At 35.0% G+C, this 11,957-nt stretch overlaps 1 protein-coding gene across 4 annotated transcripts; it reads right to left on the bottom strand.

The window, feature by feature from the left end:
- Positions 1 to 404: 404 nt before the first annotated feature.
- Positions 405 to 10,878, bottom strand: SAR1 (SUPPRESSOR OF AUXIN RESISTANCE1). Of its 4 annotated transcripts, none has more exons than XM_016329363.3 (27): positions 10,559 to 10,878; positions 10,167 to 10,299; positions 9,654 to 9,921; positions 9,247 to 9,307; positions 8,958 to 9,100; positions 8,652 to 8,737; positions 8,185 to 8,289; positions 8,005 to 8,099; positions 7,620 to 7,740; positions 7,233 to 7,415; positions 6,939 to 7,128; positions 6,241 to 6,773; positions 5,845 to 6,007; positions 5,273 to 5,544; positions 4,653 to 4,840; positions 4,137 to 4,213; positions 3,710 to 4,041; positions 3,299 to 3,367; positions 2,898 to 3,216; positions 2,483 to 2,611; positions 2,233 to 2,341; positions 1,925 to 1,996; positions 1,686 to 1,809; positions 1,487 to 1,594; positions 1,179 to 1,319; positions 835 to 1,008; positions 405 to 754 (listed from the first exon to the last, which is right to left on the bottom strand). In XM_016329363.3, the coding sequence occupies exons 1-27, from the start codon at positions 10,762 to 10,764 to the stop codon at positions 713 to 715; spliced, it is 4,443 nt and encodes a 1,480-aa protein (XP_016184849.1). In that variant the 5' UTR covers positions 10,765 to 10,878; the 3' UTR covers positions 405 to 712. The 4 variants fall into 4 exon arrangements, with proteins under 4 accessions (XP_016184849.1, XP_020972411.1, XP_020972413.1 ...); XM_021116752.2 differs by having other exon boundaries at positions 2,483 to 2,608; XM_021116754.2 differs by having other exon boundaries at positions 2,931 to 3,216.
- Positions 10,879 to 11,957: the final 1,079 nt, after the last annotated feature.

Here is an 11,957-nt window from a genome sequence, read left to right as displayed (position 1 = left end):
TTAGACGAAGATATAAACGACATACAAATAAAACGCATAATTGTGTAACCATCGGAAGTAAATGTAACTTCGTTGAAAATATCACGCTGATTTAACACTAGTTAAGTCAAGTTACGGCAAACACAGCTATTCGTTAATTTCAGTATTTTCAGAATCGTAAAGGTATCGTCTCCTTTCGCCACTCGCGAGAATTTCTTATTGTCTTACATCTAAAGGGTCAGTCATTAATGTTAAAAGGATCATTCCAATAATCCAATGCATACCGAAAGCATGAGAAACAAAAAAGGATGTACAATCATTCACTCTTCATTCTGTGGTGAAAATTTTCCTACAATTAGTCAAACCGAGATTATGCCGAGCTAGCCCACAGTTAAATATGTCTTGGTTATAATACACATACAAAGTTTTAGACAAGTATGCATGGACATGGATTATTACTGCCAAATTTACAGTTAGATGGGGCAAATTTACATGGATTATTCTATTTGCTGGATTACGCGTCTGTTCAAGAGAGAAATTGTAACTCATAGGAAAGAACTAGACCATAGTGCAAGGAACAAAAAGAAAAAGAAACCACCAAAGGCATAAGCGTAAAGACAGACCAGTTAACAGAGGTAATCATCTTTAGGAAGTGTCATAAAAAAGAAATAGTGAATATACTTGTATCGCTACCCTTACAGCATCTGGTAACCACTAACCAACAAGCTAGTAATCATGAAGATACAGATATTGCATCTTCCGAGTCCACCTTTAGCTGAAAAGCAGAGAAAAATAAGAGAAGAAAATTCAGTGCCTAGTAGAAAAACAAAAAATATCGAAAAGACATAAGCTTACTGTCTTTAGATGGTTTTGCAAAGAACTGAGAAGCATCCTTTTGAGCTTGTCGCATTGTTCTACCATGTGACCCTTTCTAGTCAATTCCTCAAGTTGGTATAGTAGGCGCTCGATTGTCGTGTATGGGAACCAAGCAGCAAAGGATCTTTTCCTTCTAATAATATCCGCTGGCCTCTGCAGAAGGTTTACATTAGTCGAAAACAATATCATTAGCATCATGCCATCAAAATTATGAGGATAAAATAGTAATTACCAATTAAATTAAGCAATCATAGCACCTAATCATACAAGTTTGACATACTACCGCTAGTAGTTTCCATAAATAACAGAAAAGATTAATTTACCACTGAAGCAAACAATTGTATGCATTCGAGCAAAAGATTAGTAGCTTCTGTATATCGACCATAGCTAACATAAAGCTGAAATAAAGATGCAGGATTTGACTCCCGGCCACTCATACCGGACATCCTTTCCTTTTGTCCCTCCTGTCATAGGTGAAGTGAATATCACAATTAAATCAGAGAAATTCATGAGCAGATATTCATGTGGAGATGTTTAGGTAGTTTTGAAAACAGAATTTATATAGTGCATTTTGCACAACAAGATTTTGATACGAGCAATCAGTGACTACAAATTCAGCCGAGAATATCACCTTGAACAACTGAACCAGCCAAAGGGGCAATTCAATCTGAGGATCTGCACGTAGAAGAGTTTCGGCAACAATAACAGGCAATCTCCCATGAAATTCCTTATATTTTTCCTGCAATTTAGGAGCAGTTCCAAAAAGAAAGGGTGAAACATGGAAACAGAAAAACATATTTGAACAGACCACAAGTTTTGAATGTGCATACAAGGTAAATCTTCAGAGTTGCCCAGCAACTACTACCGTCAGTTTGTGGAGTTGTGTGATGTGTAACAGGTGAACCATGGACAACCATCTCAAGCTTAGAAGACGTCAGTAAATGGCCATGTTCCCTGAAATCATCCAAAACATGAATAGATTATACAATGCAGAATAAGCAGAAATAAAATAAGATACTGTATGTGCCAAAAAAAAAGTGACAAAAAAAGTATGGTTAGGTTATCTTACTCAACCCAAGTAGATTCTACTTTATCAAGACAGCATCTCAATGAAATAGCAGATAAAACTCTTTCCAATTCCCTAAAACAGAAACCAGTGTTACATATATAAGTATAGCAATACACACAAAAAATTGAATATGGGTTTTTCAAGGTTTAAAACATCGTATAAAGAAAGTCATGAATTTCAATCTTGAATATACATGGATGATATAAAGAGTTAATATTTGCTCCTCTCATTTGACATCCTCCCTTTACTCGCAAAAAAATAAAATAAAATAAAATAAAATAAAATGCAACTTAAGTGCGTATGTCCACCTCTTCAGTGCTGAACCCTTGAAAAATCTGAGAAGGATCGTGAAGGCCATATCATACAAATTATTGTTGACAAGAAGTTCAGCCAAATCTGATAGGGCTCCATCTTTTCCTAAAGAAAAACGAAAAGGGGAAACATCGTTCAAATTGATATCTAACAAAAACAAACAGTACTGAAACCTCATATTATTAGGCAAACCTTGCAATGATCATATGCTTCACATAAAGCTAAAGAATGAGAAAGTATACTAACCAGAAAATGTCCACTTGACATTTACCAGCGATAGCTTATACTCTGCTGAAGTTAGCACAAACTCATTCTCGAGTTTTTCAACATCAATACAAGACTGCCACCTTTCAGGCTCAGCATCATTATCAGCTGCTGCAGCAAAGTTAGAAAATGATATCACTAAAACTGCAAGCAACATTGGAAACAATATTTAGTTTTTTACAAGAAAGCATTAATATAGAAGTTAATAAGTGGGAGTTTAGATGAAGAAAGGAAACTGAAGTAAAGAAAAAACAAAAACAAAACACTAATAAAGAAAAGCTACCCAACGCCTCAATGAGGTTATCAGGAATGCCCCCACATATTTCATTCAGCTAGAAATATGAAACAAGTGATGAATTCAAACTAGCACCACAACTTTGGTTGTAAAGCTACTTACAATGATCTTCAGGTGTTCTTTTAGCTTTCTTACTTGGGTAATGTTCACCAAGAAGAGAACTTCCATTAGCCGGTGGATCAATCCAGGCATATGCAGGATGAACAAGGTGTAGTGAATTGATAGCAGCGGAGAGTGCATTCAGCCTCTCTTGCAACATCAATGAACTGCCTTGGTAATCTTTTGAAGCAGCTTCAGTTCTCAAACGAGTTGAATACATATACATGTAATTTGCTGCTCGTCGCCAATTATGCTGATGCATTTGAAATGCATAGAGCAACTTGTACAAGTTTGGCTTTGCAGAAATATCTGATCGTTCAGCCTGCATATTACACAGTAAACATTCTATGGATGGAAGAAAACTGCAAAATTTACAACATTCAATCTGCTCGATCAAAGCATACCTTCCAAGCAAGCTCTTGCTCTACCTTTTCCACTAGCCCAATAAGGGGAAGTTTATTGCTACAAAGAATCTGTGAAGAGCAAAAACGAAAAAGATTGGGCGAAGATTCTAAAGAAAATATGCAAAACAGAAAGTATAAACATTACAATGCACAAAAGCTTTCTCATGTTAGGCAGAGGCTTGTTTCAGAGTGCATCTTCAATAATATGATCTAAGGCTTCACTAAAAGTAAATAATTAAACAAACCTATATCTACCTGTGAGGATATGGCCAAAAAAATATTGTTCTAAAATGGAAAATTCCACATCTATCTCAGTGTATCTTCTGCATCATCTCAAGTTCTTTAGGTAAACAAATAGAAGCAAATTAACAAAGGAAAAGCAGAAAATTCACAGTTCATCCAAATTCCAACCTTTATAGCACCTTGTTCGTAAAGAACAATTATGAAACGCCTCAAGCAGATGTATTTGCTCTCCTCATCTGGATTTGAAACTATTGCACAATAAGCATCATAATAGCGACCAAGGTCTAAAGCAAATATGAAGACATTCGCCCATAGTCGGCCCCTTGTGGTTGTAATGGATCCATTAACCGGGTTATTCTCATCTTTCATAGCTTCATCAACTTGTTCAAGTGCAGCAAGAGCAAACTGGCAAGCACCTTCACTAATACTATATCGTTCAAATAACTGCATAGCCCATTGATAGTATTGAAGCTTCCAAGCAGCCGTTGATGCACAACCACCTGCATAGAAAGCATAAGAATTGATAAGAAAAAAAATAGTTCTAAGATTATCTGCTTGATGAAGACCTTTGGAATTTAGAGATAAAGATACTCACTAAAACCAAGATACGGAATTCCTACATCTTCAGACAAACTCTGCAAAGCCTCGGATGCACCATTTCCAGATGAAGATCTGAATTAAAACACCAACAAATAGCATCAGGACACAATTTTAAGCCACCAAAAGCATATATGCAGAGGACTTCAATACTACTATCAATGGAGACTGATTGCTCCAAATGCTGAATTTTCCCCAAAGGTGCTTCAGATATTTAAAATGAAGGTGCATACATGTTCATATCTTCCCCCTTAAGCCAAAGAAGTTATTAGTCCTTGCTCTCCTTAAAATTTGAGGACTGAATTTTCCCAAACATATAGTTGATTTTAAATATATATGATTACCATATTTGTCAAAGAAAAAAAAAGGGGGAAGTTGTAGTCACTACTATAGTATCGGATGTCATAAAAGTTTCCAATACCATTTCATTTTATGAAAAATAAGAAAATCATTTTATGCAAGTCTGGATCATCCAAATAATAGAAACAAATATTTCAAAGGTGAACTATTGCACCTGAAGAAACAGCGAATGGCATCAAAAACCTTGTTGTCCTTCTGTGTTGTATGCAATCCACACTGCACCTGTGCAAGGAGGCAGCATCCTAGAAGATGCTGGCGTATGCACCATCCACCATCAGATTCTTGAATACTTTGGGATGTCTTCTCCTTTAGAAGATGTGCTTCCGCCATCATGAGCAATTGCTGTTGAATATATGAAATTGAAATATAGTATTCCTTCAGTAAAGATACTAAAAGGGTACAAAAAACTAATAAAATATAAAGGATGAGCCATGGGTTGATTTTGATGAGCCCCTTTTTTATAAAAAAAAAAAAGAAAAGGTTACAATTTTTAACAGATCTTTATAAGAATTAAAATCTAATTCATAATATTTAGATGTAATATTTAAAATATATTTTATAGTTTAATCATGTTACCAAAAAGGAAAATTTAGAAACTAAAAATGTTACCTCTAAATATCCCTTTTAAGAGGTTTTACTTTAAAAACTAAAAAATTAAAATAAATAATATAAAAGGGCTAGATGTTCCAAAAATAAAATAAAATGAATTTCTTAACAGCACAACAAAGTCAAAATAATGTCCATTCTAAGAAGAAAGCCAGGCAAGTAAATGACCTCAGCAGCCTCATACTGGCCATGCTTGAAAAGGATAAATGCAAGATCAATTGAACGACTCAAAAAATTAGATGATCCACCAGACTGGCCCCATATGATCCAACTGATAAAGTCTCTCATCCTGTTCACAAAGCTCTGCATATTTGGAAATCTTTTTAAAAGGTGGCCATGGTCTGTTGATGAACTTCTAACATTTAGCAGCAATATAAAAGCCAATGTAAAGTCGCGTCTACCAAGCTTCTCATTCCATAATTGTTTCCCCGTGTTGCAATCTGCATCATGACCAAACTTATTAACACACAATATCAGCAGTATATAAAGTCTCACTTGTTCTGTGATATTTCATCTCACAAGTCAGTAAAGGGACACTAGTCTAGATTTTATTGATTTCACAATGAAAGCATGCTTTTGGGAAGTCAATTTAAAAAAGTTTCAATTTCTATTTCTTCTCATTTTGGGAGTGGGGGTGATCTTGTGAGTCTTTGTCACCTTAAGGATGAGTAATTCATGTCAACCTTAATATATTGGCATGTGTAATGATTAAAGATTTAAAAATTAAAAATAAATCGAACCTATATGTAATGATGAAAGTTTAGAATTGAAGTCCTCAGTTGTAGCTGGTGCAGATGGTGTGATGGCAAAGAAGTTGATGATTAGCCATTCAAAAATAATTTCTTGAAGCATTGGAACTATCTCAAGTTGTATTTTGGTGATATCATCATGTGACAAGTGGACCTGTATTATATAAAGTTAAGATGAAACCAAAGTTGTAGTAACAATTCACTAAAAAATACAAACTAAATTCTTTGCAGAATTAAAACTAGATGTAAACATGGTACATGACCTTGGCTGCCCAGGTACTCCACAAATATTACAATTGAAAAACTGCTATATTATGTAATTACGTAACTGTTTCAATTAACTGATTTTACAATAAGAAAATCAATGTCTACACATGGAAAACTCACCTGACCACCGATGTCCACCAGATAACTTAAAAATAGAAGGAAATCCCAGGCAGATTCAAACATCACTTTCGAAATCTGATAAGTAGTATGCACTATAATGGAGGAGTTTATATTTGATGACACTTCAGTATCAAAATTTTGTATTATTTTCTGTGGAACCAAAAATTTCAAGAAACCCTGAATTACATTTAAAATTCTGCTCCATGCAGAAGCCTTTTTGTACAAGCTTTGAAGAGATAAGAACATTTCAACAGAAAGTTTTCTCAAGCTTTTGTGATCTATAAGCTCCTTCTCGTTGGGCCCTGATATACAAGATCCAGTTTCCAGAATCTTCACTATACAGTGAACAATGTCTTCAGATGAAATCACTGGTGCAGTTAAAACTGATTCATAAAAAATAGAGGATGCAGTTTTGCCCAACTGTTGGCTGAAACTCATAACACATCTAAGTAATTCGACCAGAATTTCACATTCAAGATCATCATCAAGTAAATCCACAAGGCCTGTGAGCTCACCAACTTCATCTGAAGACCCTACATGTTATGGAAAAAGCTCAACATATCAAGGAAAGCATACGAAAACAATGTACAGAATAATATAAGAAAGTACCATTTTAAAAAAAAAACTATTTTTAATACAAGAATTCTGAAAGAGAGAAGATAGATTAGAGACTAGAGGTATCCATAATTATTAGTTACCTTCTACAATCCGCTCAATATCTTCCAAAGACCGAAAAATTGAAACCGAACTTTTTCTGATTAAACCAACAGCATCAGTAGAAGAATCAACAAGCAAGCCATATATTGCATTGTTCTTGCACCAATTGTGGAAATAGCGGGTCAGAAAACATTTCCAAGAATGCAGTATGGACAGCTTTTCAGAACCAACCTACAATAGTATCAATCTTGTCAGTTTACCATAACATGCCCTTCTCAAAACTAAAGAAAGGATAAATACCAAAAGAGAGATTAAATAGATACAAGAATGATGACCTCATGTTCAATGAGTGACAGAACCTCCTGTTTTAGTCCATCAGCAGTTAATGCTTGTAAGTCAGATTCAGGCAAATGCCTGCTATATTCAGCAAGTGTTGCATGCAAAGCAGCATTATGATGCACCCCAGGAAGAAGCAGTTTGCGCAGGAATATAGAAGATACAAATGGCACAACATCCTCCTGTATAAAAGAAATAATTAAGTCATCCTCTTCAAAATCATGGATAATAACCCCAAAAAAAACACGTGAAAGCACCAAGTGCTATCTTGAACATACGAGAACTCCTAGCATGATAGCAAACAACACTTACATGTTACATTAGAACCTTGACTTCCTGAAAACTAAAAGGACCCGAGAAAAATTATAGATGATCTAACCTAATACCTTTGAAGATGAAAATATTGAATATGCAATTTGCAAGATTTCATCTGCTTGATGTTCTGAACTTTGAAACAGCTGATCAGCAACAACTTCTTCTTGTAAAGCATAAGAAAATGCTTCTACCCTGACAAGACATAGGATAACAATTAAGCAAGAAGAACCACTTCACCCTCATTAATATCCAGGCTAGATTTATATAAAGTAATAGAGTCAAGACCACTATCAAATACCAATTGGCAAAAGTGTAGCTAATATCATATTTTACACAAACTGCTTTCTTTCATAAAATACAGATACAACTGGAGAGATAATACCAAGTTTATACTATAACTAATATAAAAATTTATCAGCTGAACAGCTTGGCATGAACAAAGAGAATGTTACTTACTCCTCAACGTTTGTTGTTAACATGTGTGAAACCAATTCATAATCTTTCAATATCCATATCTTATCCAGTGTTATTTTAACATCAAGGCATTGTCCCTGCACAAAACTAAAGCAGTCTCACATCCAGAGCAAGGGGTAAAAAAACGTCATCCAATCAAGCAGCTTAAGTCCAGTGGATTACCTCCTCCAAGGTGATATTTTGCACTGAAGGATCCATAGAAAAAACATTTCTCTCCCCAAAATTATATAGGATACTATGTAAAGAAATCATCTCCAACTCTTCATCCTTCACAATCCCAAAAAAACCAGTTACAAAAGGAAGCAATACAAGATAGCATATTAGAGTATAATATTGATATTACATCAACTAAGTAGCTGATACTGCAAATGATGTTACAATCTTTTAAATGAAACTCCATTTTTTTTCCACAACTCCAGGTGTGAAACAAATCCTTCAGACATCAATCTGTATTTAAGATGATATGCATTGTATAAACATTAAACAATATTTGCCGAATGCAACCAAAGTTCATAATGGAAGAATGATTTAATCTTAACTGGGAAAAGGGGGGGGGGGGGGGGGCACAAAAGATATGGAGCAACAAAGAAAAAAGAGCAACAGAAAACAGAATGTCTTCAGTAACATACCAAACCGTGTTTGTATAAAATTGACAGAGGAATTGTACTTGAATCAGGGTCAAATTGACCCACCCATAACCTTCGAAAGGTAGCACCTACATAACAAAGTCAGTGAAGAGTAAATCTGTCATTTTGAGCATACAAGTAAACACAAGAATGCGGTAGTGCATGATACTGAAGAAAGGCAATGATCAATTGTATGCGATATATTGCACAAATGAGATGATGTTTACCATTTCCAATCCCCACATCCAAGGCGTAACATAAATATGAAAAGCATACAAGTTGGAGTTAGATTTGATATACAGTAAATACCTGTTACGGTATGATTAAAGACCCTGCTATGAGATGAAAGATCCCAAATTCGTAATGTCCCATCTGAATGAAGCACAAACACAAACCTTTTCCCATGTAACTCAGATATTTCCATGTCCTGTACAGCACCCACCATTTTACCCCTGGAAGACATGTTTAACAAATACATTACAGTTCAGAACATGGGAGCAGGGAGGGGAATAAACTGAAATTCCAAAAGAAAACTAACATAAGTGATTTTATATATAGTATTTTGTCTATTTATTATTAGAATTTAAAACAATAATACCGTGACATCAAACCCCACAAACGGCTGACTCCAGCTTCATCTCTCAGCTCATGCACAAAACCTTTAAAGGAAAACATATTCATCACAAACCATTAGGAAATGATAAATCAATAGCAGGCAAATTTCAAATAGAGAAATTTCACATTATCGAAGGCATGCTTATGTTGCAACATAGTTGAAACCATCTCTATTCCCTAATCCACCAACAAACAACACACAACCAGCCCACGCAAACTGAAAGTTGCACCAAAATGCAGCCTCAAGTTCTTGGAGAAATTTGAGAATTAACAAGTATGGTTTACTATGAAAGGTCAGAGAAAAGGGAAGAAGCATAGTAGCATACACACAGTAACATACACATGGTAACAGTAACTGGAGATCAAGTTGCCAAGCCAAGTTAATCATACCAGGAGCACTTGCGTCAATCACGCCAAGGCGGAAACAGCAGACAGAACCATCACTTCTGCCAACAACAACACACCCAGCCGTTGCAGTAACAGCAGTTATTGGCACATGATTAGAAACATAATCGCACACATTAAGCTCGAAAAGATCCTCTGCTGGGAAGAGGGCACTCGATGCATAAGCCGAAACATTCCGAATTTTCAAAAGATAGGCCACCCCAGTCACAGTCAACACATATAACAAGTAAGGAAACCTAGAATTCCTACTAATCTGCATCCAAAAGAAAGAAAAACACAACTACCAAATTAAATTACAGGTAAATAGAGAATTTGAATAAGCTTATAAAAAAAACACATTCAACATAGAAGAATTAGAAAATGAAGAAGCTCTCTAGATGCTTCTCCTATCACGCAGATGCGGAGACTAATTATGTTCACATTATGCTTTCTTTACTTAATCCAAAAGCTCATTCAGGCGAAGTAAACATAACAAGTGCAGTGAATAGTTTAAGCAACCTCATTTTTGCAGACGAATGCAAATGGACAAAGCGGGTAAGGGAATATGAATCTGAGACCGGCTTTGGGTAATTCCTTCGAAGCATTGAGCTCAAGAAGCTCAAGAGCATGAGGCTGCAACTTGTGGATTCTCCTGTGTACATTATGAGATCGACAATTAGACAGAATCCTTTTAACTAACTCTAACCAATTGCTAACAAACTCTATAGCTACCCTAACTAACTCTAACCAATGCTAACAAGCTCAGTAACTACCCTAACTAACTGAGATTAATTAATGCACATGCGTAAATTGCAGAACCTTTTTTTCTCCACGAAGAACGTTGGTACTACTTGTTACTGAAATTATCTAACTTTGAAATGCAAATAGCAAAATTGAAAGAGATATCGAACCAAATTAGATAAGCTGAAGGATCTTCGAGGACGAAGCAGGAAGCGCGGTCGTCAACGGTGGGAGGAGCAATTGTGGTTGCGTTGGTGCCGTCGACGGCGGTGGGGATGTTGGAGGAGGAAGAAGGGACGGAGAGTTCGATCCACCGAAAGACGTCAGTTCCGATGATGGGGACTTCCTTGCCGGCGAGAGTGGAATCAGTTCCCATTTTGAAATTCGAAGCTAAGAAGCAAAAACCCTTAAAAAAAGAAGGGTTTTTTTCTCAGTGTAGGGTTCTACTAAGCTGAGCTGCAGGAAGAACAGTACAATAGAGTTGGCGCTCAAAAAGAAAAACATTAAAAACCACGAATAAAGAATAAATTACCTTTTTTACCCATACTAATTATCATATATTGTCAATGTAAAAAAAAAAAATTATAGATATAATTAATTATATATTATGATATTAGTAAAATAACTAATTTTTAAATTCATCAGATTAAAGAAAACACATAAAATATATGAGTCTAATTAGATAATCGTATAAAAAATTAAAGGATCATGCTACACATTTATGTAATTTTGTATTTAAGTCCATCCAAGTTGGTCTAATAGCAAAAAAACTTAATATCATTAAATGAATCATGAAAGGGAATGGATCCTCTCAATTGTTAAAAAAAATTAAGAGTATAAAATGTAATCTCTAACCCTTCATTGCTTTCTCTTTCATATTTATTTTTGATCTCACTTATAAAATTAATGGTGAAAAATCACACTTTACTTCCTCAATTGTTAAAAAAAATTGAGAGGATCCATTTCCAATCGTGAAATACACGCGCCCAACACACACGAAATAACTGCTCTTTCTCAACGCTTCTTCTTCTTCTTACTCGCGAAACGTCTTCTTCTTTGCCTTCTTCTTTGCATTTTTTTTTTGTCTTTTCCTCATTTTCTCTTGTGAATAAGCAGTAGAGGGTGAAGAGAAAGAGTTTTGAATTGTGTAGAACAGAAATAAACCTAACACATCATGGTGAAACAATTATATAGTACTGAGTGAACGAAATATAATACATTATATAAAATCAAATTCAAACAGCTTCTACATAATGAACTGAACCACATACTCATGGTGAAACAATTGTATAGTACTGAGTGAACAAAACATAATACATTATATAAAATCAAATTCAAACAGCTTTCTGCATAATGAACCGAATACATTATTCATGGTGAAACAATTGTATGGTACTGAGTGAACGAAACATACTTCCATTATATAAATTCAAATTCAAGCAGCTTTCTATGAACTAAAAACGTAATTCTATAGTACTTTTAGTGAACAAAACATAATCCATTATATAAAATCAAATTCAAACAGCTTTTTGCATGATGAATCGAAACACATACTCACGGTGAAACAAT

Source organism: Arachis ipaensis, chromosome B2 (genome assembly GCF_059453495.1).
Source record: "Arachis ipaensis isolate K30076 ecotype BB chromosome B2, ASM5945349v1, whole genome shotgun sequence".
In the NCBI taxonomy this organism is placed as follows: domain Eukaryota; kingdom Viridiplantae; phylum Streptophyta; class Magnoliopsida; order Fabales; family Fabaceae; genus Arachis; species Arachis ipaensis.
The sequence above is the reverse complement of the archived record's forward strand: the minus strand, read 5'-3'. Positions and strand labels throughout refer to the sequence as shown.

Bases quoted from the DNA above. Each gene is read 5' to 3' on its own strand.
- SAR1 (XM_016329363.3), bottom strand. From the start codon at position 10,764: ATGGGAACTGATTCCACTCTCGCCGGCAAGGAAGTCCCCATCATCGGA. The intron at 8,290-8,651 runs GTATGTTACTGA...GGGATTGTGAAG, and splicing joins TTTTATACAAACACGGTTTG to GATGAAGAGTTGGAGATGAT. The intron at 7,129-7,232 runs GTCATCATTCTT...ATACTATTGTAG, and splicing joins TGTCACTCATTGAACATGAG to GTTGGTTCTGAAAAGCTGTC.